The 26,695-nt window shown below is 54.6% G+C and overlaps 1 protein-coding gene across 2 annotated transcripts in view; it reads right to left on the bottom strand.

Annotated features, from left to right (window-relative positions):
- LRP5 (LDL receptor related protein 5) overlaps nucleotides 1–26,695 on the bottom strand; it is a 125,577-nt gene that overhangs the window by 14,118 nt on the left and 84,764 nt on the right. For both annotated transcript variants that reach the window (XM_070457758.1, XM_070457759.1), the window contains exons 9-17: nucleotides 24,708–24,997; nucleotides 21,856–22,082; nucleotides 20,509–20,693; nucleotides 15,108–15,431; nucleotides 12,843–13,042; nucleotides 8,332–8,540; nucleotides 6,682–6,872; nucleotides 5,837–6,046; nucleotides 2,741–2,866 (exon numbers count right to left, since the gene is read on the bottom strand). In XM_070457758.1, the coding sequence (XP_070313859.1) occupies nucleotides 2,741–2,866; nucleotides 5,837–6,046; nucleotides 6,682–6,872; nucleotides 8,332–8,540; nucleotides 12,843–13,042; nucleotides 15,108–15,431; nucleotides 20,509–20,693; nucleotides 21,856–22,082; nucleotides 24,708–24,997 (1,962 nt within the window). The remainder of the gene's footprint in view (nucleotides 1–2,740; nucleotides 2,867–5,836; nucleotides 6,047–6,681; nucleotides 6,873–8,331; nucleotides 8,541–12,842; nucleotides 13,043–15,107; nucleotides 15,432–20,508; nucleotides 20,694–21,855; nucleotides 22,083–24,707; nucleotides 24,998–26,695) is intronic.

The following is a 26,695-nucleotide window of genomic DNA, read 5'->3' as shown; positions in this document are numbered from 1 at the left end:
CGGAAATCAGCCCAAACTCCATGTCAAGTTTAAGAACAGTCATCAATATCCATAAAATCTGATTAAGGAAAAAGGTATTGGGAGTTCCCTGGTCATCCAGCAGTTAGGACTTGGGCCCTTTCACTGATGTAGCCAAGGTTCAATCCCTGGGGGGAACTAAGACGCATAAGCCACAGAGGGCCAAAAAAAAAATTAAAAGACATCACATCAATTTCACAAAAGTGTTGATTTCTTGATGTACTAAGCCTTTCAACATTTGAAACCCATGTGCCTCCCCCATAACCACAGGGTCCACACTGGACTGAATGGGGATGGGAGATGGGGGAAGAGATGTGAACAAAAATGAATACAATCCCGCTGCTCCCACTGCGTTTGGCCACAGAGGACACACCGGGGACAAAGGAGCCAAAGACGGATGTGTGCACGGTGAGCTGCCTGCCAAGGCACACAGGGACGCTGGCCACGGAAAGCTGTGTGTGGACAGTGGCCCATGCCCCACTCCTGAACTCCAACCAAAGGCCCTGGCCTTTGACCATTGTTTCCACTGCCCGCCCACCCCCACAGTCCAGCCAGGAGGAAGAGGGTCAGTGTGGGGCAGGCTCTGATTTCCCAAAGGGCCCCTAGTCCTGGCAGATGTAGCTGGAGAGCCAGGACCTGGAGGGGCAGGGTGTGTATGTGTGTGAGCGAGCGCGCGCGCACTGATGTGGGGTTGAACCCAGGCTCCTCTCAGCAGCTGGGCAACCCGAGGAACCTTCAACCTCCCAGGGCCACCGTTTCCTTGTCCCTAAAACAGAAGCACCCCGCCGCCTGGATCACCGGTTCCTCGCAGAAGTAGCAGTGTGCGCGTGCACATGTGAGCGGGAGTATGCGCGCGTGCGCGAGCGCATGGCTGCGCTGGGCTCACACAGCTGGGCCGCTGCGGAGCACACCCTGGCATCGCAGGCCGCGCCCTGCCCGTCTGGGTCACTGCATGAGGCACGAGGCTCCATGGCACCTCCTGGGGACCTCCGTGAGCCCCTGACCTTCTGAGAGCCCCCAGAGAAGAGGCCAGGGAAGAATGGAGATGGGGACACAAGCCTCTTAGGCCCTGAGCAAGGGTGACAGAGGGGCATGTCCTCCCGTGGGGAAACCCAGAGCTCGGGTCCGGGGGAGAGCTGAGCGCTTGGGGCAGCTCTCTCCCTAGGCCCCGTCTCCTCCAGGGCAGTCTGGATGTCTGTGTGAGCTGCAAAGCCACTCTCAGGCCACAAAGCCATGTGGGCCCTGGGGCTGGGACTCAGGAAAGGCCCCCGGCAAGCTCAGGAGAGTTGAGGTGTCCCCACCCGCGGACAGTCATCAAACAGCCCCCCTCTTCTTGGCCAGGGTCTCCGGGGTTTACAGTGGTGAGGTGGGGCAGGAGAAAGCTCCAGAAAGACAAGCCCGTGGTCCTGCTCCCTGAAATGTGCCATGTGTGGGACAAGGTGTGGGGATGATGAGGGTGAGGGTGAGAAGGAAAGGGGCAGGGCAAAGACCGGCCCCCTGGAGCTCAGAGGACAGGAGAGGAAAGGAGCACAGGAAGAACACACCCAGGGTCACCTGGAGGACCTGCAGGAAGAGGAGAGGAAGCCCTGGGGATGACTTTCATCGCGGTGACAGTGACGGTTCAGCCTTTCTATTACCACTGCCATCCTCACGACTAGTAGCAGCTGGCATTCCTGTGCACACAGGGCCATGCAAAGCACTCGGTTACTAATAACAACCCATCAGATAAAAGCTCTCAGTTTCTCTATTTCACAGAAAAGCAAGCGGAGGACAAGAGAGGTGAATGAGCAGCCCAGGGTCACTCAGCTGGGAAGTGGCAAAGCTGGTATTGGAAACCAGGTCTGGCTGACCCTAAAGCTTACATTCTTAACCACTCCCCATGAGGCCTTTGGAAAGAACAGGGTCAAGGGTAGAAAGCGGGGAAAAGACAGAACTACTGAAAAAATCAGACAAAACCATTATTGGGGATTTCAGCACCTCCATCAGTAACTGACAGCACAAGCAGTCAGGAAGGATACAGACAACCTAAATAGCACTGCTCCTCAACTGGATCTAACTGACATTTATAGAAACGCTCCACCCAACAACAGCACATGACATAGCTTCTCAAGCTCATAAGGAGTATTCACCAAGGACAGGCCACAAGCTGGGGAAGAAAACATCTGAACAAAGTTAAAAGGATAGAAATCATATGTGTATGCTTAGACCACAATGACATTAAACTAGAAATCAGTAACAGAAAAATAGATAGAAAATTCCCAACTATTTGGAAGTTACATAACACACTTCTAAATAACACAAGGGCCAAAGAATTATTGAGAACAATTAAAAACTATTTGAACTAACTGAAAATGAAAATACAATTTATCAAAATTTGTTCAGTTCAGTTCAGTTGCTCAGTCATGTCCCACTCTTTGTGACCCCATGGACTGCAGCAAGCCAGGCTTCCCTGTCCATCACCAATTCCTGGAGCTTGCTCACACCCATGTTCATTGAGTCAGTGATGCCATCCAACATCAAAATTTGCCAGATGAAGCTAAAGCAGTACTTAGAGGGAAATTCATAGCCTTGAAATGCATGTGTTAGAAGAGAGGACAAATAACAAGACAGTCTGCTTTGAACACTGGATGCCACAAGGACTCTGGATTTTTTAAAAAAATGCCAGGCAGAGAACCAGGTCCCTGTTCAGTGTCCCAACAGAAAGTGCCAAGGTCACACCTACCACCACAAGTCAGCAGGTTCTGCAGGAGCACGAGGTGGGCTGGGCATGAGCATCGTGGTGTCCCATCGCCCTTGGCGATGCAGATGTGAGAACAGCCTCCGTTGTCGCGGGCGCAAGGGTGGGCTGCTGCGGAGAGAAAAGAAGGAGGGGGTCGGACTCTGCCTCCAGTCTCAGGACTTCAGCCTAGAGGAGGGAGGGGGTGAGGGCCGGGCAAGACCTCACAACAACTGCACTCCTACAGGGGTGCAGTCAACCCTCTCACTTCATTCCTAGGGCAGCCAGGCGAGCCTGTGTCTGTGGATGCTGCATTCTGCCAATGAGGAAGTGGAGGCCAAAAGCATTTCTAAAACTTTCCCGACGTCACACCTCAGCCTTCCGCACCAGCTCCCACCGTGCCCACAACCATCATGCTACATTGCTCGCCTGTGTGTCCACATCCTAATACCTGGAATCTGAGAATGTGACCTCTGCTGGGGAAAAGGGTCTCTGCAAATGATGTGATCACAGTAAAGATCTTGAGATGGGGTCTGATTCTGAATTATCTGGGTGGGCATTAAATCTACTAACAAATGTCCTTATAAGAGACTGCATAAGAGGTGAGGGCTTCCCAGGTGGTGCTAGTGGTAAAGAACCTGCCTGCCAGTGCAGGAGACATAACAGATGCAGGTTCAATCCCTGGGTCAGAAAGATCCCCTGGAAAAAGGCATGGCAACTACTCCAGTAGTCTTGCCTGGAGAGTCCCATGGACAGGGGAGCCTGGCAGGCTACAGTCCATAGGGTCGCAAAGAGTCAGACACAACTGAAGTGACTTAGCATGCAAGCACGCAGGAGGTGAAGACAGGGGAGAAGGCCATGTGATGGCAGAGGCAGAGGCTGCAATGATGCAGCCACAGGAACACCTGTAGCCATGAACCATCCTTGCCCTCCCCCTGGTCCCCATCCCCCCAGCCCCCTCACTCCCAGCCTCCCGAGAGAGCGCAGCCTTGCAGGCACCTTGATTTTGAACTCCTGGCCTCCAGAACTTTGAGGGAATACATTTCTGTTGCTCTAAGTCACCCAGTTTGTGGTTGCTTGTTACAGCAGCTGCAGTAAACTAACACACAAGGAAATTAACATAGTAAAGGTGGTGAACCCCTGGAACCTTGAATATTTCAATTCCATTAACCTCCGGTGCCCAATCTCTGGACAATGGTTAGGAGTCTGGGAGGGTGGCTGACCTCCCCCAAGTGAGAGGAAATGGCAAAGAGCACTCTGCTCCTCACCCCTACCCCTGAAGACAAATCATGGGTTTTTCCTCCTCAATCTCAAGGATTAGGTGTTTTTAAAATGGCAGAGTCATAGTTGAGAGCAGGGTCAGCCAACTTTTTCCATAAAAAATGAGAAAGTAAATAATTTTGGCTTCACAGGCCAGGCCACCGGTCGTGACTCCCGGTCAGCCAGCTGCAGGGCAAAGGCAGCCAGGACGACAGGGACCCACAGGCTGCAGAGTGCACCACCCCTGCTTTAGAGGTTAGCTGTGGGGTCGCGTGCGGACGCAGAATGGGTGGCCCACGTCCCAGATCAACACGGCAGAGCCCACCGAAGGACTTCCCGCGCTCGCTCAAAATGAGGAGCCTCTGCATGGCACCCCAGACCCCGCACACTGGTGCTCACAGACGCGTCCCCGGTTTCCAACCTCACACCTGCTCACTGAACATTTCCTGGCCCTCCCGGCCCCAGTTCCAAGGGGCTTTCTGCCGACACCAGCAGGCAGCGGGTCTTGACCTTTGTGGGCTGGGCATTCACCGCTCTGACCATCCGCCAGTGACACCCAGGAATCCGTGACTTGGCTGAGCATGGACTAAGGGGCCAGATGAACACAAGCTTGCTAACCCATAGGTATGGGGCGCTTCGGTTACCTAGAAGCTAGTTTCCTGGTGACTTCACTTATCTGGGACCCAGCTGATGACCACAAGGGCAGAAATTACCACCAAGCAGGCAACGAAGAAGCAACCAGTTCGGAGGTCACGTCCCTGATTGTGAGCAGGAAGCCTAACAGAAAAAGTCCCAGTGGCTAAAGCATGCGCTCTGGCTGCAAATCCAAGCCTCCTTGTGTTTATTGGCCGGGTGGCAGGGGAAGTAATACCCTCACTGAGTTCTACTCTTTTCAGCTGCAAAATATAATTTCATTTGAAATTATAAATTATTGTGAAATAACATATATAATGTAGTAATATGCTGAAAACAGGGCTGGGGTACAAAACAGTCAAAATGCAGTGTGGCCGAGGCATGAGGCCGGGCTGGGGTGAGGCTGGGCTGGGGTAAGGCTGGGCTGGGGCAAGGCTGGGCTGGGGCGAGGCTGGGCTGGGGTGAGGCTGGGCAGTCCCAGGGCCTTGAAGGCAGCCAGACCGTGGGCATCACAAGACAAGGACAATGATGGCCCTGCTCACTCAGCTGGCAGCCCAGGTGTACGTACTGAATAAAGAGAGAAAAGCAAGAAGACAGAGACAGGTAGACACTTAGACACACACACCTCCATATCCACATATAGCCAAGGACCGGGTAGCGGAACCCGAGGTCCCGATTACAGACATCCCTCTCTCAGGCCCCTGGACACAGCCAGGCTGTGGTAGACAGAATCCTAAAGTGCCCCCAAACTCCCCACCCTGCTTCCCAGCTGGGGAGGATGTGATGAGCTATCATGCCCATGGTTTTATCACCTTTCTTGGCAGAGGGATGCACAGGTGTAATTAAGGTTACTAATCAGTTGATTTGGAGTCAGTCTAGAGGGTGATTCATCTAAAGCTGGGCCAAACAAATCTCATCGCAGGCACTTGGAAAGCAGAGTGGGTTCGAGAGCTAGAAACGGAAGTCAGAGTGGTCCGATCTGTTGCTGATGGAGAAGGGGATGGGGTGAGGGCCTGAGGGTGGCCTCTGGACACCAAGACTGGGCCCAGCCAACAGCCAGAAAGAAAACGGCCTCAGCCCTCCTCTGGCCTTGGTCCGCCCTCCTCCCTTTCTCCAAGGGGGCCAGTCCAGGGGCTGCTGTGGTCTGTGCAGAGGCGCTCCCTCCCCTCGGGGGCCCCCACACACCCCCACTGCCCACCCCCCACGTACAGAACTCCTCCAGGCTGATGTCCTCCACAGCATGAATGCCGGTCAGGTGGGCGACGCGGCCCTGGACTCGTGTCCGTGCGTCCCCCGTGGTCTTGTCCACACGCTCGATCATCTGCTGCTGCCGGTCAATCCAGTAGAGGTGTTTGCCCAGCACAGTCAGGCCCACAGGCTGCACGATGTTGGCGTCCTCCAGGGTCAGGCGGTTGGCCCCTGTGAGAGGGATAAGCACCCCTTGAGTGGCGGCTGACCCCAAGTGCTCAGCTCATGCTCGCTCTGGGAGAATGGAGGGCTGCTGGGAGTCTGGGGACGCCGGGCTCAGGCTGGGCATGCTCCCTGGAAGCAGGCAGACCTGAGACCTCTTCTCAGATAGCCCTGCTCCCACCTGGGTTAGCCTTGTGATCAAGGCCGTGGACCCAAGTTGCTGATCCCCTGAAAGCATGCTGCCTCCCCTTCCCCCAGCCCACCCCAACTTCTGGCAGAAAAGCCCCTCCAAGCTCTCATTCTTGCTCCTCTCCAGCCCAGGGGCCCCCAGACTAAGGCAGCCATGGCCAAGCAGCTGTAAGCGCGGGTGCTGGAGGCAAAGGGCACAGGATCCCAGCTCCATCCCACACTGGGGGCCCGGGGCAGCTGGCTCACCCTCTCTGAGCCTCCCTGGACTCTACCAATCAGGAATCATTTGGGTCCCACATCCTGGAATGTGGCTGGGAGACTCTACGTGCCTCCTCGCAGCAGGCCCCCCAACAGACTGTGGCGTGTGACTGATGACTAGGAAGGTGGGCATCCCGGCAGGTCCGACAGAGTGGCTGTCGAGGGACCAATCCCCAGGGAGGCCCTGGGGCGCGTACCTGACAAGTCACAGCTCTCGATGCGCTTCAGGTCGGCGTCCACCCAGAAGAGCTTGCCCAGCGTGTTGTCCACCACGAGGGCCACGGGGCGGATGAGGCCCGTGGTGAAGAGGACCTCGCGCTCCGTGCCGTCCAGGGCGGCGCGTTCGATCTTGGCGGCGCGGTCCTGCATGTTGGTGAAGTACAGGTACCTGCAGAGGGCGGCAGTGAGGACCTGCTGTATCCTGCCCCGTCCTCGGCAAAGCCCCAGAGAGACTGGCCCCGAGCCTGCGGACATCCAGCAGGTGAGCAGTCACATGACCCCGGCCTCGAGGGGGTGGCCCCCGAAGGTGAAAGGTCACCCTGGAAGGGCTGGAGAATGTCCCCCAAGACCTCACACTACCTGGAACCTCGGAATGTGACCTTACTGGGAAACAAGGTGTTTGCAGATGTAATTAAGGATCAAGATGAGGCCACCCTTGGGACTTCCTGGAGGTCCCAGTTGGTTAAGGCTCCGAGCTTCCACTGCAGGGGGCCACAGGTTCAATCCCTGGTCAGGGAACTAAGATCCCGCATGCTGTGCAAGGGCCCTCAACCAGTGAGAGCGGCCTTAAGAAAGAGAGGAGGCCACGGGACACAGGTCCACATGATAACGGGGGCAGAGTGGAGGGACGCAGTCACAAGCTTAGGAGCACCCAGGGCCCCCGAAGCTGAGAGGCAGGAAGGAGCCTCCCCTACAGACTCTGGCGGGAGCACAGCCTCGCTGCCCTTGACTCTGGCCCCTGGAACCACAGAACAGGCCTCCGTGTTTGAAGCCCCGGTTTGTGGTCACTTGTGGCGGCCCCTCCACTGGTTCCAGAAGAACGCCAGCACTAACGGAGCCCCCGGGTGCTGCACGGGAAACTGAGTCCCTGGGGGTCACGTCACCTGCCTGAGGTCACACAGGCAGGAAGTGATGGAGTCGGGATGTGAACTCGGGTCTGCATGACAGCTCCTGGGCAGGAGCCCCAGCAACATTGCCTGGACAGGTGTGACTCTGGCTCTGAATGGCCAGCCCTGCGGGCATCTGGGGTGACCACCATGCTGCTGCCTCCCACCTCCAGACGTTCCTAACCTCATGTCATGGGGCTCTGGGCGCCCCCTGCCCTGGTCCTTTCCTCCGGGACCCTCCACACTTGTCCACATGTCTCAGCCTACCAGAGAACCTGAGGGCTGACGGTCGGAGGGTCAGGGAGCTTCGTGGAAAGAAGAAGCTCCCAGTCAGGTAGTGACCTCCTAGTGGTGGGACCTATGCAAGCGAATAACTTGCCACCACCTGGGATGCTATGGAAAGGATGGCTGTTCAGGGTTCAAATTTGACGGGATGATCCGACACCTTTGAACCAGAGCTCATATCCTGCCTGTGTCTCTCAGCAAAGCCCCCACCCCTGCACAGGCTTTCAGTTCAGGCCGTCCCTGGCTGCCTCCGCCTCCTCCCCACGACTGGGAATGAGCTGGCGCTGCCTCACCCCGCCGACCCCTGGCTGTGGTGGCAGGGACTCTGGGGAGCTCCTGATGGATGGGCGTGTTGGGGGTGGAAGATCCCTCCCAGCCCGAGAGGCCAGCATGCACGGGAAAGGCGCCCGGCACACCCCCGCAGGGACAGCACCCCAGCCCGCGGCGGCCCCGCACCCGCGCTCGGCGTTGACGACGATGGCCCTCGGCTTGTCGCGGTCCCCCCGCAGCACCACGCCCATGGCATCCCCATTGAGCCGGTGGACGTTGATGGTGTTGGTGGCCTCGCACGTCCAGAACAGCGTCCGGCTGTAGACGTCGATGCTGAGGTCGTGCGGCTGCCTGTCGGGGTTCTGGCTTTGGCCCGGAGAGGTCAGAACGAAGGGCTGTAGGACGGTAAAGAAACAGGCATCCACTGGAGACGCGGCGAGGAGGGCGGAGGCCTCTGACCAGGTCCACAGCGAGCATCAAAATCTCAACCCTGTTTGGAACCTTTCCTTTCCAACCAGCTCTTGCCCACACGTCCACCTGAGCGTGAAGGGGCTCCCTCGACAGCCTCCGGGGGAGTTCTCACCATGAGCTCTGGGCCAGGCCCGGCCACTGGTGACGGCACGGGACCCAGATGGTTGCCGCCCCACCCTGGCTGGCCAGCCTGGGCCTGCTCGCAGAGAGGGGGGCTGCCAGGCGGCCAAGTGGTCAGCCAGGATCGCAGGCCCCCGGCTCAAGGTATCTCCTCCCTTCTTGTTTCCTTAGACCCAGGTTTTGGATTAAGACTCTCAAGTCTTACTGTCTTTTAAAGTACTCAGGGACTGATGCTGAGGTTGAAGCTCTAATACTTTGGCCACCTGATGTGAAGTGTTGACTCACTGGAAAAGACCCTGATGCTGGGAAAGACTGAAGCAGGAGGAGAAAGGGGTGGCAGAGGATGAGATGGTTGGATGGCATCACTGATTAAATGGACATGAGTTTGAGCACACTCCAGAAGATGGTAAAGGACAGGGAAGCCTGGCGTGCTGCAGTCCATGGGGTCACAAAGAGTCAGACACGACTGAGCGACTGAACCACAAAAATTTAGGGTGCTGGGACAACAGGTGTCCAGCTTGGAGGTCTGCCTCTCAGTCTCTTCCCTGAGGGTCAGAGGCTGGGGGGCGCAATTCAAGGGCAGGTGAGGGTATAGAGCCGCCCTGCAGTGTATCCTGGGAGCACAGGGGCACTGCGGGCCCCTCTCAGAGGCTGTTTTCGCTCTGGGTCTCCACCCTGAGCCTCTCCCGGGAGCTCTGCCCGACTTCGTGCCATCCGCTGCATCTCAGGGATGAGCCTGGCTCTCAGAGCCACTGACAGGGAATCCCTCGTTTCATGAACTGATGCTGGAGGAAGAGCACCTCTCATCTCCCTCCCAGGCCGGAGCCCAACCCCTCGGTGGATGTGGTCCCCCTGAGTGCTCAGGTGACTTGACGTGGTGCAGAGGGGCTTCCCAAACTCCTGGGCTGCTGCCCCCAGTGGTCTGGATAAAAAGCCCCTTCTCCTGAGACAGGCATCATCTTCTAATGATGCTCTGATCACAGCTCATCGCAGACCCTCTTTATCTGCCTCTTTTCAGGAGTTAATAAAACCACAAGTCACCTGGTGGGCAAGAGGTGGCTTGCAGGCAAAAGGAAGCCCCCTTCCCCAGGCCCAGCCTCTAGGACCCAGCTGGAGAGGAACCCCACACCGTCCCACCCCCTCCACACCCGGCAGTCTCTGGTCCAGCCCTGCTGAGCAACTAGAAGTATGCCACTCTCATCTCTGCAGGTAACAACATCCACATCCTGGGAGCTGTGGGCCCTAGGAGGCAGCATCAACTCCAACCAGCACCTTCCTTTTTCAGGAGCCACGGAGCTCTCTGGCCAAAGCCCACAGACCAGTGCAGCCGACGGCCTGGGAGTAAAGCAAGATTCCAGCCAGCCCTGGCCAGAGTCGGGCTCCCCGTGGAGAGCCCGGTGGTATGTGGGAGCCGGGCACACAGTCATCGGAACAACCAGCGGAGAAAAGTGCCTGGTATAATGACACAGCGCCCACGTCCCTCCCCGGGCAGACAGGAACGAGGAGATAACTTTACCCGGCTGGCCAGTTTCATAAAGCCCGAACTCCAGGTTTCACATAAGGAACAGCACAATGCCAGCACAAACCGTCTTAACAGAAGCCAACTCAATGTCACCATCAATAGCCCGCCCCCTCACAGTACAGAGTGGTCCTTAACCAAGTGGCCCAAAAGCGGATGCAACCCGTTCCACTGGTGGGTAGACAGATATGCAAAGCGTGTTCTGTACATGAAGTGGGATGTTATTCAGTCTTAAAGAGGAAGGAAATTCTGATACCTGCCATGATGAACCTCGGGGTCACTGTGCTCAGTGAAATCAGCCAGTCACAAAAGGACAGACATCGATCGTGTGGTTCTATCTACAGGCAGGACCTAAGAGCTGTCAGATTCACAGACAGAGAACAGGATGGTGGGTGCCAGGGACCGGGGGAGAAGGAGGCGGGTGGAGAGTTAGTGTTTAACGGGGATAGACTGTCATCAGAGACAGACAGTGGTGATGGGAGTTCAACAGTATGAATGTACTTAATGCCACAGAGCTGTACCCTTCAAAATGGCTAAAATGGTACACTTTATGTAATGTATGTTTACCACAATGAAAGAATAAAAAATTAACTAGAAAAACAAAAGCCAAGCAGATAATAATGAGCTTCCCAGGCGGCACTTGTGGTAAAAGAATTCTCCTGTCAGTGCAGGAGATGCGAGAGATGCAGGTTCGATCCTTGGGTCAGGAAGATCCCTTGGAGAAGGGAATGGCCACCCACTCCAGTATTCTGGCCTAGAGGATTCAAAGGACACAGGAGCCTGGGGGGCTACAGTCCCCGGGGCCACAGAGAGTCAGGTACAACTGAGCACGCAATTAATAATGAAGAACGCCATCCTTGGGGTGGGGGTGGTGCTCCAAATAATCAAAGCCACAGGAAAACAGAGTTCAGTAGGGAGGGAAATGAACGTTATCTAGCTTAAGTGCTCTTAAAAGGGCCTTATTCTTCAAAGTCCTCCCCCGTTTTGCAGACACCATAAAAGAACACAAAAGAACGGCCTCTCTGTGGGACCTGAAGGCAATTTGCACCCAGCAACTTTCTCAGCAGGGAAGCCACAGTCCATCAATTAACACTTCACGTTCTCCAAAGGACTCAAAGTCACCTGAGCCAGGAAGAGATGAAAGAAATCCATTCCCACCATCTTCCCCAGGCTCTGCGCCCACCTGGGCACAGCTGGAGCTGCTAGCATCCACCAAGGACACACTCGTCAAAGGACGGTTCACTGGCCACTGTTGCCGGATGAAGTGTCTCATGATGCCCGCTGTAGAGGCAGCCCTGGTCCCCAGCTCGGGGCAGGGAACAGAAACACTTAACGTCACAGACAGGAAGATCTTCTGAAAGCCCTCCTGACACAAACAGCCTTGCTGTCACGACAGTGCCAAGACTCCCCCACGATGACATAAGCTATTGCAGGGGCTACTTGGTCGAGAAGGAGACGGCTGGGTTTCACAGCTTTTGTGAAAGGAGCCTTTCGAAACTGGCATGACCAGGCTGGCGTGTCCTACTGGGATTCTGGCCACAGTTCCCTGTCACACGGCTGGATACGCCGGATGAGCCTGGAGGCTGCAGCAACAACGACCTTCCTGGCCTGGGTCACACACACCTAACACAGAAAAGCAGTCAGTTCTGCTAGACTCAGGTTTGGAAAATGTGCCTCTGCTCCCACGCTGTGATGCATCAGGGACAAGTTCAGCAGAGCGTGGTTTCCGAGTTTGCACAACTCCATCCAGGAGAAACGCTTGCAGGTGCAGAGCACGCAGCTGGCACCGCACCAAGCAGGGGGTGCGTGAACACGTGCCTCCAGCGCCCCTCAGACCCCGTGCACTGGGAGAAGAAACCGTCCATCCTGGGGTTTCAACGTTACGTCCCATCTCAGGCAACCCTCCTTCCACAGTTCCACCAAAAACCCACAAACTGCAACCCTCCGACTCCCATGTCCGCAGCCAACTTCAGGTCTCTGAAAGGTCAAGGGCCATATCTGCCGTGGCATTTACGTACCGAACCATTTAAAGTGCAGGGCAGGGCCTCTGCATCACCAGGTTCCTCTCTTTGGCTTACTTTGTCGCGGATGGAGTTTTGAGAGCTGCATTCCTGGTCCCGCCCCCCATCAGACCTGGGGTCTGTTCTGCACCATTTTACACAGTGTGGTGATTTTCAGAAACACACACAGTGCCTCATAGCAGAACCGACAGTATACAACTCCTCTGGAATAAAAAATAAATCTAACCAATACCAACTGTCCTTGTACAAAACCACTGTGGAAAGGGGAAAAAAAAAAAAAAAGATCCCACACGGTTTGACATCCACCAGCACTCTGTAAACAACTGCAAAATCCGGTTTCCACGTAAGAGTCATCATCTCAGGGTTTTGCACAACTCAGCCTGACACCCCACAAGGACACAACTGGGGCCCAGATCATCACCTACCACCCACCATGCTCCCCTGGAACCCCCTCTGCTAAGAAAAGGGGGTGGCGGTGGCCTAGAAGCCGCCAGGGCCAGCTCCTCGGGGAAGCGCACCCCCCGGCTGCCCCTCCACACTCCAGCGCTCCCAACAGGCACACTTGCCTGGGTCCCGTCGTCCTTGGCTCGTTTGATGTTCTGGCGCCCGTCCACCCAGTAGATGAACTTGTCCAGCGGGTCGTAGCCGATGGCCTTGACGTTGCGCAGGCCATGCAGCGGCAGGATGAGGTCTGGGCTGCGCTGGTCGTCAGGGATCATCCGGCTGATGGCACACTTCTGGCTGAACAACAGGAAGGTGGTGGGCGCTGGAGGGGGGCAGACAGAGGAAGGGCCGCCGGTCAGTGTCGGCGCCGAAGAGGGAGGGGGCGGGGAGGATGGCATCGCATCCTATGGTAAAAAGTAGGTCCGTGTGTGTACCTACGAGACGGACGTGAAAAACGGCTGGGAGGACACAGTCGATTCTTGGCGGGGGGCCGGGGGGACTATGAGGAATTTGACTCTCTGTGTTACACGTGTCTCTGTCGTTTCAGTATTTTATTATGAGTGCATGTATTATTTTAAAACTAGATATCCATTTCTTTTTGAAAAACATTTACTTGGCTGTGCTGGGTTTTCATTACAGCACACAGGACCTTCATTGAGGCATGCGGGACCTTCAGTTGCAGCATGCACTCTCTGAGTTGATGCACGTGGGACTAGTGCCCTGACCAGGGGTCAAACCCAAGCCCTAAGCATCAGGAAAGCAAAGTCTTAGCCACTGGACCACCAGGGAAGCCTCTCATTTGAAAAAAAAAAACAAAAAAAACCCTTTTTTTGATGTGGACCATTTTAAAAGTCTTTATTAAATTTGTTACAATACTGCTTCTGCTTTACGTTTGGTTTTCTTGGCCGAGAGGCACGTGGGATCCTATCCCCCAAACCAACTCACACCCCCTGCACTGGAAGGCAAAGTCTCAGCCACTGGACCACCAGGAAAGGCCCCCATTTCTTTAGATTATCAAGACTTAAGTCGGAAGGAGGGAAAGGCAGTGAACCTCAGACTCTGGCCGACAAGTGTGTGAGATGCTCTGGTGACTGTGGGATTCTCCAGGGGCTTCTATGAGCCCCAGGGAACAGCCGAAAACCATGTGAACAGTGAGACCAGGAGCGGGCGCTTCCCGGGGCTGCCAGGACCCAGAATGTGCAGAGGCCACTGTCAGAGCTACGGCTGCACCACGTGAATCCAACTGTGGCCCTGGGTCTGCAACCGTGGAAGCCGGCACCCAGGTCACATCCCCTCTGGGGGGTGGATGACCTGCGCCTCCACTTGACTTCTCGAGGTTATGCCCCGCCCCCCGGAAAATGGATAGTAGGACCAAAGGGAGCCCAGGAGTGGGGAGTCCCATCACATACCAGCCGAGGACTGCCCCCAAGCCCCTCGCCCTTCGACGCTGTGGGTCCCTCATCCACAGTTTTGGACCGCGGACGCCCAGTCCTCCCAACACCCAGGGCCGCGAGGGGCTCACACAAGGCCCCAGGTGACAAAGAGCTTTGTAAACTGTCTACAGTTGCTCAGAGGCCGAGTTCTAAGCAATGCTCTGGTGAGGTCACAGGAGAAAAGACTGCCAACAGGACACGTCTGTTCTCCCTGCGGGCCGAGGGGAAGTCACGCCCCAGCTCTCTGAACCTCGCTTGTCTGAGTACCGGAATGAAAGAAAAAAGGCCGACCTCATTTAGAGGGTCAGTGTGAGGATCACACAAGTGGGCGTGAGGCTGGCAGTAAGGGGTTGGGGCGGGGATTCTGGAGCCAGCCTGCCTGGATTCAGACCTGGTTCCAAGTCTCACTGCTGTGTGGCCTTGGGTGGGTAACTACATGTGTCTGTGCTCAGGGTCCCTGTCTGTGAAATGGGGACAGTGATGTTGCCTATCCCACAGACTGCAGGATTGCTGCTGCTGCTAAGTCACTTCAGTCGTGTCTGACTCTGTGCGACCCCGTGGACAGCAGCACACCAGGCTCCTCTGTCCATGGGATTCTCTGGGCAAGAATATTGGAGTGGGTTCCATCTCCTTCTCCAGGACTAGAGGATTAAGTGCCATAAAAAGCATTTGGAACAGTGTCCAAATCGATAAGTGACAGAGACTGCTTTCACAGCCAAAGAGCCTCCCACGGGACACGTCAGCTGCGGGCTTGGCCCATCTGATCATGTCTTGATGAAGCAACAGGTCTTCTACCCGGCTCGGGCCTCCAGGTAGCAGTATGCATATGTGCAGTGCACAACCTGCCCAACTGCCCATGTGCACCGCAGGTAAGACGCGTCTTTCTGCCTTATCTGTCGGAGGCAGGCTGATCTCATGTGGGAGTGAGGGGCAGGGGGAGAGCGAGGCACTTACGGCTGCAGTTGCGGCTGCTGGGGTCCAGGGTATAATGTGAGGCACAGCTGCAGCGGTGGCCGCTGGGGACGGCAAGGCACAGCTGGCCACACTGCCCGTTGTTGTGCATGCAGTCGTTGAGCCCGTCCTGGCGGGAGGAGTGGAACACCAGGATGTCCATCACGAAGTCCAGGTGGCCCTGGATGAGGGTGCGGTTCCGGCCGCTGGTCTTGTCGGCCCGCTCGATGCTGTGCAGGTTCCAGTCTGTCCAGTAGATGTAATCACTGTACTGGGTCAGGCCGAAGGGGTGCGGGAGGTCATCCGCAATCACGACCCGCTCCTGACCTGCGCGGAGACACGGGGGCGCGGTGTCAGCCTGGGCACCGCACGGGCGCCAACCCACAGCCTGGCCACCCAGGACGGGCTCGTAAAGATTGTGAGCACTTTGGGAAACCGGCAGGGCCCACTGAGCCCAGATGCGCGCCCACCCTGAGGACAGGCGACTCCCCGCCCGCAGCACAAGAGATGTGCACGGAGCATTCCCCCAAAGGACACAGGTGAGACTGCACACAGCGGCAAGCGTGTGTAACAGCCACGGCAGGAAACAACCAAACGTCCGTCAACAGTAGGAAGGGTTTAAAAAAAGGTACGATCTTCGTGCCATGGAAATGACGCAGCAGTAAGACAGAATAACAACGTGGGTGAACCTCAGTCCTCAGACTGAAAGGAGCCAGATGCTGAAGAGCATGCGCCGTATGGTCAGTGATAGAAAGTTCTACAAAGGCACAACTGGAGCATGTAGACAGACATCAGTGCAGCAGTGAGCCCTGAGAAGGCCGGTGAGATAGACTAAGAGCCTTTCCGGGGCTGGAAGCTTCCTGGCTTTGATCTGCAATGGAAGCTGCACTGGCTGTGTTGATGCTTCTATGGATGTACAGGTATCGGGATGTAAAAGTGCTCCGACCTGACCACTGTTTTGTACTTTACTGTATTTGTATGTCAGAAAGACTTCATTTTATTTTGGCCACATCATGAGGCTTGCAGAACCTCAGTTCCCTGCATGTCGATAAGATGGGAACCAGGCTCCGGAGTCAGCCTGGGTCCCCCTGCTCCTCCACTGACCACATGACCTCGGGCAATCTGTGTAAGCCCCTTGACCCTCAGTCTCACATCTCCAGAGTGCCCTCAGGACTTTACTGGCGGTCCAGTGGTTAAGACTCTGCAGTCCCAGTGCAGGGAGCCTGGGTTCAATCCCTGGTCAGGGAACTAGATGTCACAAAGTGAAAGTGAAAGTCGCTGTCGTGTCCGACTCTTTGTGACCCCATGGACTCTACAGTCCATGGAATTCTCCAGGCCAGAATACTGGAGTGGGTAGCCTTTCCCTTCTCCAGGGGATCGCCCCAAGCCAGGGACTGAACCCAGGTCTCCCGCATTGTGGGCAGATTCTTTACCGTCTGAGACACCAGGGAAGCCCATGAACACTGGAGTGGGTAGCCTTTCCCTTCTCCAGAGGCTCTTCCCGACCCAGGAATTGAACTGGGGTCTCCGGCATTGCAGGCGGATTCTTTACCAGTGAGCTACCAGGGAGGCCGCAACTAAAGATCCCTCATGCTGCCAACAAAGAGCCGGTGCAGTCTAACAAACTGAAAAACAAAATGTCCTCATGGGTACCCATGATACTTCAAAGTAATAAATTATGATAAAAAAGCAGTGAGGTCTGTGATTACCATTGTGATATTCAGTGAGACCATGTAGAATGCGTGTAGAATGTTCAAAACGCCAGTACCAAGCGAGTGCTTGGTAAAAGTTATGGCAATGCAGGAGACCCGGGTTCAGTCCCTGGGTTGGGAGGATCTCCTGAAGAAGAGCACCGCCCCCCACTCCAGTACTCCTGGTGTTTATCTGTCTGTTTCTGGCCGTGCTGGGCCTTCGCGGCGGCTCAGGCTCCTCCCTCGCTGTGGCGAGCAGGGGCGATGCTCTGGTTGCGGTGAGCAGGCTTCTCTCGCTGCCGAGCACAGGCCGCGGGCTCTAGAGCTCAGGCTCAACAGTCCTGGCTCGTGGGCTTAGTCGTCCCGAGGCATGTGGGTCTTCCCAGACCAGGGTTGGAACCAGCGGCTCCTGCATGCGCAGGCAGATTCTTTACCACGGAGCCGCCTGGGAAGCCCCCCACTCCAGTATTCTCGCCTGGAGAATTCCATGGACAGAGGAACTGGGTGGGACTCATTAATAAGACCCTGATGCTGGGAAAGACTGAAGGCCAAAGGAGAAGGGGGTGGCAGAGGCTGAGATAGTTAGACAGCAACACCTACTCAGTGGGCATGGATATGAACTCTGGGAGACAGAAGGAAAGGGAAGCCCAGACTACTGCAATCCACGGGGTCACAAAGATTCAGACACAATTTAGCAACTGAACAACAAGAAGTTATGAGCAGAATAAAATTCTCCTCCCTCTTCTCCAGGGCTTCCCTCATAGCTCAGTTGGTAAAGAATCTGCCTGCAATGCAGGAGACCCCAGTTTGATTCCTTGGTTGGGAAGATCCTCTGGAGAAGGAATAGGCTACCCACTCCAGTATTCTTGGACTTCCTGGGTGGCTCAGCTGGGAAAAAATCCGCCTGCAATATGGGAGACCTAGGTTCGATCCCTGGCTTGGAAAGATCCCCTGGAGAAGGGGAAAGGCTACCCACTCTGGCCTGGAGAATTCCATGGACTGTATAGTCCATGGAGTCACAAAGAGTCAGACACGACTGAGTGACTTTCACTCACTCACTCCCTCTTCTTCAAAGAGGTCCACGTTCTAATCTCCAGGATTTGTGAACATCGTACCTTACATGGCCGGGGGCTTTGCAGGTGTGACCAAATTAAAGATTCTGAACTGCAGAGATGATCCTGAATTATCCCAGGATACCCGGTGTAAACACAAGGGTAGAGAGAACAGGACAGTGAGAGGAGCTGGCTTTGAAGTTGGAGGAAGGGGCCATGAGATAAGGAGGCAGGTAGCCTCCAGAAGATGGAAAAGGCACTGGGCCCAGACAGCAGCCTCCGGAAGGGAGGGGGCCAGGCCCACACCTTGATTGTAGCCCACTGACCCCATGTGGGGATACGGTTGCTCAGGCTAACACCGCAGCAGAGGACTTGTCAAATGAACCAGGGTCTGATCACCAAGCAGCCACGTGCGGAACACACACACGTGTGGGCAGCTGCTGGGGCTACAGCAGCAACAGGCAGGCTCAGGGCCGAGAGGACGGCGCACGGTGGAAAAGGCGCAGAGGGGGGCTGGGCCCCGCAGGAGGGAGAGAGCACGTGCGGAGCCCAGGGACATGCGACCTCGACCCCGGTGTGGGTTCCTAAGTCTGCCCTTGTCAAAGTGTATGCTGTGCGAACGCCTCACATATGCTCCGTGTGCATGCTGAGTCACTCAGTCGTGTCCAACTCTCTGTGACCCCCATGGGCTGTAGCCTGCCAGGCTCTTCTGTCCATGGGATTTTTTCCAGGCAAGAATACTGGAGTGGGTTGCCATTTCCTCCTCCAGGGGATCTTCCCAACCCAGGGATCAAACTTGCGTCTCTCGCATTGCAGGCGGATTCTTTACCGCTGAGTCAATGCGGAAACCAATATACACATATGTTCCATTTCACGGTAAAAATGATGCCAATGATGGGACTCTCCCTGGTGGTTCAGTGGCTAAGACTCCACGTTCCCAACGCAGGGGACCGGGGTTCGATCCCTGATCAGGGAACTAGATCCCACATGCCACAACTAAGAGTTTGCGTGCTGCAACTAAAGATCGAAGGAAAATCCTTCGTGCCACAACTAAGACCCTGCAGAGCCAAATAAATATTTTTTTTAAAAAATGAAGCCCATGAAAACAAATCAGAGACATGCGGACGTGCTCCTAGTCCTATGTGGGAATAGGAGGAAGCAGAAGGAAATCATCTATGGCACGATTTGAAATAATGTTTTGAAAATGATTTTTAAAAAGGAAAAAAGTGAAAAGCCCCAGGCTCACGATCCATGCTCAGCTCTTACACACAGGCACTCTTCCCACTGGGGCCTCCCCTGTTGTTAACCAAGTGCTCTGAACACGTCTGTGCCGTTCAGTGGGAAACCTGCCACGGCAGAGAACAGCCCGGCCGGATGCACCCGACTGCCCTCGACCTGCAGGCCTGGGCGGGTTTCCAGGGCTTTCACTGCTTTTCCTGAGCGTGTCATCACTCCGGGGTAATCAGGGAGCCTAATTGTTTCGGGCAACCACAGCTGTGCAGCAACCAGTCTTCCCCACCTGCCACCAGCCCTCCTAACTCCCTGCGGGGCTGGCGTGGTGGCCTCGAAGACGCAGCCAAGCCTCGCTGCGGGCCCCATGAACCAGGACAGTCAGTGTGCAGGGCGGGTGCAGGCCCCTGTGAGCAGAAACCAGAACACAGAGCTTCTGGCCCTGGCTCTGTTCACACAGTACCTGGGATAAGCGGTTTGGCCCACCAAGGACTCAGTCTCCTCATCTGTAAAGTGGGTACAACTGTGCCTACCCCAGGTGGCGGCAGCAGCGGTAAGGAAGGAAGCCAAATTCCCTCATTTGCAAAGGGTAGCTCCACCACCTGGTACCACCCAAGAGAGCCTCCCCCACCCCCGCCCCCCCATGAGGAAGTCCAGTCATGTTCTAGGTTCAAATCCTGCCCTCACAACTGGGTGATATGGAATGAGGGTTGGGTTTTTTTTTGGCTTTTTAATTATTATCTATTTATGTGTTTTCAGCTGCGGTGGGTCTTTGCTGCTGCCTGTAGGCATTCTCTGGTTGCTGTATGCAGGGAGCACTCCCTTCCCTTGTTGGGAGCACAAGCTCTAGGGAGTGGGCTCAGGAGCTGCGGTGCAGGGGCTTAGTCGCCCAGGGCCCAGGGGCTTAGAGGCCCCCCGACATGTGGAATCTTCCCCGACCAGGGGCTGAACCTGTGTCCTTGCATTGGCAGGTGGAATCCTAACCACTGGGCCACCAGGGAAGTCCTGGGTTTGTTTTTAATCTAATCCCAGGGTGCTGAGTGGCCCCAGAACGATGCCTGGTACCCAGGAGGAATTCAGGGTCGGGTAGAGATGGAGCATGTGGTCCTGGGGGCTGAGCGACGCTCGGTGACCTTACACAGGTCCTGTGACCTCCCTGGGCCTCAGTTTCCCCATCACCACAAACCTATGCTATGTGATGTCAGGTCAGATTAGAATCCTGGCCTGGGGTTAGCCAGGACCTGGCTGTCAGCACCAGGGCCTCTATACAATGGCACCAGGGGCGGAAAGGGACACCTTGGGTGGCATGCTGGGTCAGCACTTGGGGCCCGTCCACACCTTGCAGGCCCGAGGGCACAGTGCCTTGGGGGCTGAAGGCGGCTAACACCCCACCAGGGGTGCCCCCTCCCGGCAGGACCCACCGGCTCTCACCCAGCATGTTGGATGACTCGATCATGTTGGTGTCCAGGTCCGTCCAGTAGAGACGCTGGTCAGCATAGTCGATGGTGAGGTCGTTGGCCCGGCCCACCTTGTCCACCAGCGTCATGCAGTTGGTCCCATCCATGAAAGCCCGCACGATCCTGGGCTTGCCGCCCCACTCAGTCCAGTAGATGTAGCTGGAAGACACGGGAGCAGGGTGGGTGCAGTCAGCGTGTCCACCCTTGAGTCAGGGCAGGGAGCCTGCCTGTCGCCATCTCCTGGGCCGTGCTGAAGGCATCTTGCAGGAAGCAGGGACCGGAGGAGACCTGGGAGCCCCCCACCACCCCACTGTCCCTCCAGGAGCAGCCATGGAGCTACATCCTGGCTCCTGGGGTCGCAGAGCAGCCCCCCTGCAACCAAGCCCTGATATTCTTGTTCAGGTGCACAAACGTGGTGACCATGTGCCAGGACATCCAGGCTGGGACCCCGTGTCAGAGATAAACACTAACTAGGCTGGACAGGAGAATGTGGGCCAATCAGGGCGTACAGTCCCTTTCCTCAAAGAAGGAAGAAAACAAGAGCCCGAAACAAACAGGCCTTGCAGGGCCGCGATTCGAACTCGGCTCCACCGCCACATCTTTTCTGGCTCTTCAACAGCAGCTCTGGGGAAGAAACCTCCATCCCAGACTTGTGTTTCCTGGTTCTTTCACTAAAATCCGGACCTCTCCCTTTGTTCTGCAGAAATCTTCCTTCCTTAACAGTATGCAGCAGGCAGGGTTTGGGGTGCTCCCTACACATCACTGATGCTTTAGGGGGTGAGCACTGCAGGCAGAGGAAGACTCCGCCCGGCCCTCTGGCCCCAGGACAGGGTCCCCAGGCTGCCTGACAGATCAAAGCATGCGCCTTGCAAGGCAGCCAAGCGGCTGCAAGAGGCCAGGAGGAGAAGCTCAGTGGTCATGGCCCACTGACATGACCTTCAGTGACCTTCAGTCTCTGAGCTTCTCCAAGCCTCAGCTTCTGCATCCATGAAATCAGGTACAAAGACACCCACCCTGGCAGGGCCCCTGGGTGCTCCGACAAGAGGCTCCCCTGGGAAGGCCCAGGCGGTGCCTGATACGGGCGCTTCCCTTTCTTCCTGCTTCTGCTCTGGGCCTCAGTGTCCCGACTGTGAAATGAACCAGATGACCCCCCAAGAGTCCTGCTGGTCCCGGCCACCTCCAAGCTAGTGGCGGTCATTACTACTCTGAACTGCAGCGTCGGCGGGCAGTGGGCAGCTGTCTGCCTCGGGGCATCACTGCACTGCCTGGTGTGGAGAGGTGGTGGGGACACGGGTGCACGGGCTGGCAAAGCAGCCCTTACCCTCTGGTGGGGTCCAGGGCCAGTGACCGTGGGTTGTCTAGATCTCTCCACACGAGGACCTGCCGGAACTGCCCATCCAGCCGGGCCACTTCGATCCTGTTGGTCCCGGTGTCTGCCCAGTAGAGGTTCTTGCCCATCCAGTCGACGGCCATGCCTTCCGGGTAGTCAAGGCCAAACTCAATCACGTGCTCCACGGAGCTCCCGTTCATGAAGGCCCGGCTGATGGTCTGGGAGTGGGGAGGAGGAGAGGACCACCCGTTAGGAACCAGAGTTTCGGCAGACGTCTCACCAGGTGATGCTGGAGCAACTACCGACCAACATAACCACTATGAGCAACTACTGACCAGCTACTGATGAGGGGCCAGATCGCAACATTTGAGTTTCTATTCTTTTTATTTCTTTTAATTATTCCCCCTCAATATTCGAGTTTTTAAAGGAACTTTTGAAACACAACCTTTTTAGAAGAAACAATTTGGCAATATGTATATGTATATATATGTGATACATACTTTAACTATGTAAATATTATATAATAGTACATAATTATAAAGTAATAAATCATTATATAAGCTATGTTATATATACATGTCTCAGGACCCTTCAACATAGTTATACCCTAAAAAAGAAATCATTGGATCTTTCACCCAGTAATCTTCCTCCTGAAATGTTATTCAAAGCAAAGAAAATACAAAAGAGACCTTACACACAGACACATCTGTTACTGTGGTACAGTTTAGAGTTGGGAAAAAACTGGAAGGCCATTTAAAATAAGGCGATGATTAAGAAATATACGCACGGTAGAATACACATTTAAAGAATTATGTTAAAGAGTTTGTAATAGCTTGATAAAATATGTTATGTGACCAAAAAAACAGGATACAAAATTCTATGTAGCATATGACTGATTATGGAAACAATAACATAGGGAAAAAATCCAAGGAAATGCACTACAATGACATCAGTGGCGGACTCGAGATGATGGAGATGTGGGTGTTTTATTTTCTTCTTTATACTTTTCCTGTATATTTTTCTCCCTTTCTACAGTGAACCCTATGACTTTTAAAATCAGAAAAAAATCTTACGAACCATGTAATACCAATGGTAGAATAAAAGATAGATGATTAAACCATTTCAGTTGTCCAGGGCTTTAGAACAGGGGTTAGAGGATTTTCTTGGTAAATATTTCAGTTATCACAGGGTACATGGATTTGCCACTACCTGGTGGCGCGAGTGGTAAAGAACCCGCCTGCCAATGCAGAAGACACAAAAGATGCAGGTTCAAGCCTTGGGTCAGGAAGATCCCCTGGAGGAGGGCATGGCAACCCGCTCCAGTATTCTTGCCTGGAGAATCTCATGGACAGAGGAGCCTGGCGGGCTACTGTCCATGGGGTCGCAAAGAGTCAGACACGACTGAAGTGAATTAGCATACAAGCACAGTGGCACAAAAGTAGGTGCGGACGATCCACAGGCAAATGGGTACCACTGTTCGAATAAAACTTGACTGACAAAATGAGGAGGCTGGCCCAAGGACCAGTTTGCCAAACTCTACTTGAAAAGATAAAGGAGGCTCTCCTGCATTTATCCAGGATATTTACATTAGCACCCAGAACAAAGAAAGTTTGTTAAGTAACTGGGCACTCGTGAGGGAGTGAATGGGATGAATCAAAAGACACATGGATACATAATCACTCTAGAAACGGCCACCTGTGTGTCCACTGGATCTGCTCATTGTAATCATTTATGCTTAGGTATTAACAGGGGTTCACTAGTGTTCTATTGGTTTGAACCAAGCAATAATAAATACTTCTTTAATTTTTGCTTTAATTTTTAAAAATTTATTTATTTTTAGCTGCACCCTGCAGCTTGTGGGATCTTAGTTCCCCGACTCAGGGATGGAAACTGTGCCCCCTGCAGTGAAGGCACAGATTCCTAACCACTGGACCACCAAGGAACTCCCTACAGTTCTTTTCTTTTAATTTTTTATAATCAGCCATAAAAAAGAAAGAAATTTTGCCATCTGTAACAACATGCACAGACTTGGAGGGGATTATGCTTTGTCATAAATCAGAGAAAAACAAATACTGTAGCATATCACTTATATGGGAATCTAAAAACTGTAACAAACTAGTGAATATAACAAAAAAGAAGCAGGCTCACAGATACAGTGGTTACCAGTGGGGAGACAGACTAGGGGGCAACATCAGGGTAGGAGAATAAAAGGTACAAACTACTAGGTATAAAATAAGCTACAGGGATACACTGGACCACTTGGAGCATGTAGCCAGTATATGGATAATTTATTAATATAAATTAATATATTATTAGTGATAAATGGAGTATAACCTTTCAAAATGGTCAACCGCTATACAGGGCACTTGCTACTGACATTGTACAGCAACTAGACTTCCGTTAAAAAAAAACAGAACAAAACTATTGGGCCTTCCCTGTTGGTCCAGGGTCTAAGACTCCACTCTCCCAATGCAGGGGGCCTGGGTTCAATCCCTGGTCGGGGAGCTAGATCCCACAGGCTGAGACCAAAGATCCCGCTCGCCACAATGAAGACTGAAAATCCCAAGTGTCACAACTAAGACCTGGCCCAGCCAAATAAATACACCACTAAAAAATATATTAAGGGACTTCCCAGTGGTCCAGTGCTTAAGACTGTGCTCCCACCACAGGGGGATCATGCACTGTGCTCTCTTCATGATCGGAGAGCTAAGATCATACACGGTATGGCCCCCCCAAAAAAGAAAATCTATTAAAAAAAAGAAAGCCTTTTTTAAGCCTCTGAGGCGATACCATTGCTGGCAGGTATTCAGAGAAGTGAAGAGCAGGACACCCCACCGCCATACCTTCAGGCTGACGTCGGTCCAGTAGATGTGATTGTTGGACACGTCGAAGTCCAGGGCGGACGCCTCCTTGACACCCGTGAGCGGGATGGCCACGTCGTTGTTGTTGGTGTCCAGGGAGATCCGGTGGATGGCAGCCCGGCTGGTGAACACCAGGAAGGCCTCGGGCACAATGCAGGTCTTCATGTCGCTCAGCAGCTCCAGGCCGATGGGGCAGCCGCACTTGGTGGCGCGGGGCGTGAAGAAGCACAGATGGCTGCAGCCCCCGTTCCCATCCGCACACGGGTTGGTTCCTGGACGGAAAGACACAGGTTCTAGGCCCCAGTGGCCCTGCAAGTGGGGGCGCTGGCTCCCTGGTGTATGTGGCCTCATTTCCTCCCGATGCCTCTAGGGGACAGCAGGGAGGGTTGGTGGAAACCCAGGGCCTCCCTGCTGGCTCAAGGACAGGACGGAGCAAGGCTCTGGGCCCGGGGCCTCCCTGCACACTTGAACGCCTCTATCCTCAAGGCGACAGGGACACCCAGCCCTCTGCTCCCCCTTCCCCACTGGGCCTGGCCTCCCCGCCTGCTGACCAGACTGCAGCCCAGGTCACCACCCGGATGGTTCCTCCTCTGAGTCCCCGACATTCTCAGCGCCCTCGAAATCTGAGATTCACCCAGGACGGCCCAAGGCGCCTGTTTCTTATTCCAACAGACAGTAGTCAGCATACATTTTATTTTGGGCCAGCCTGTTAGACTCACACTGCTGCAGTGCTGTTAAAATTGGCTTTAATTTCGTGTTAAATATTTCAGCTAAAAAAAGCAATCCTCTCTGCCATCTTTCTCAGTAAATCCCGACAAGAGAGAAAAAGGAGGTGGGAAGGGACCCAATTTCTCAACTTTAAATCACACCCCATGGAGGCATCATTTTTCTTATCTCTGTGGTTTTATTCTTTGCTTTTCAAACACCCATTTGCTGGTGGGCCTCGCGCTCTGCCATAGATAATGAATGTGTTTTCCAAGGCGGCTGGTAAACCAAGTGTGCTGATTACATCATCTGGTCTCAGGAGGGTAGGCTGAGACCAAAGTCCTCTCCTGGAGACAGGGGTGCACCATCCCCACCCCACCCCCCAGGTGGCCCTCAGGCCGCACCTCCAGGCTCCTGCTCAGCTGTCCCTTCTGCCAGGCAGACCCTGCCCCCATCTGCTCCCCAAATCCCATGCTCAAATGCCCTCCCTTGCATTTTAAAGCCAGGCATCACTTTCACATCTCAGCTTTAATCACCAGCCTGGCAACAGAGCTGACAAAGCAGTGTCTCACCCACTGGACTAGAAGCAACTTCAGCACAAGCCCTGGGCCTCTCTGGTCAGTCCTCCCTCCCTCCCTCCGGCAAAGGTTAACTGAGTGTCTCTGATGAGAAGGCGTAGGACTCGGCACAGGGGCCCCAGGTGGGGACAGAGTCCCTGTCCCCACAGAGCCCACTGTCCCGTCCCCACTTCTGTCCCCGGGGCGCAGTTGGACACCACTGTCCCCAGTGTAGCTGGCGGACTTGCATCGGGAATCCTAGTCGTAAAGAGACAAGTCATTGTGTTAAGGGAACTTTCTGCAGATCCCAGCTTTTAGATTAAAGGTGTGCATTTTAGGGTCCAGCCTGTCACACTGCACGACGATCTCAGCCCAGCCCAGCAATGAGGTCGGGGCAGCCCCAGGCTGAGTCCTGAGCTTGATCGCCCATTTGTATGAGGTTTTGCCTCCCTCTCCCCAGCACTAATAGGGCTGCCTTGTCATTAGTGTAGAAGGCTGCTCTGAGCACTAAGGTGCTTGGCCGAAGCCTGGCACACAGCAGGCACTCAATAAGTGTTAGCCACCATGAGAGCAATTACTGCCAGCCACGCCCACTCACTGTGCCCGGTCCATACCCCACCCCATCATATGTCCTCATATTTTCACCATCTCTTGCCCTGTCCAGCCCCAGAGTGGGTGCCCCAGTCCAGCACGTACAACCCCAGCTTC

Source organism: Odocoileus virginianus, chromosome 28 (genome assembly GCF_023699985.2).
Source record: "Odocoileus virginianus isolate 20LAN1187 ecotype Illinois chromosome 28, Ovbor_1.2, whole genome shotgun sequence".
Taxonomy (NCBI): domain Eukaryota; kingdom Metazoa; phylum Chordata; class Mammalia; order Artiodactyla; family Cervidae; genus Odocoileus; species Odocoileus virginianus.
Note: the sequence above shows the minus strand (reverse complement) of the source record. Positions and strands in the feature narration are given on the sequence as shown.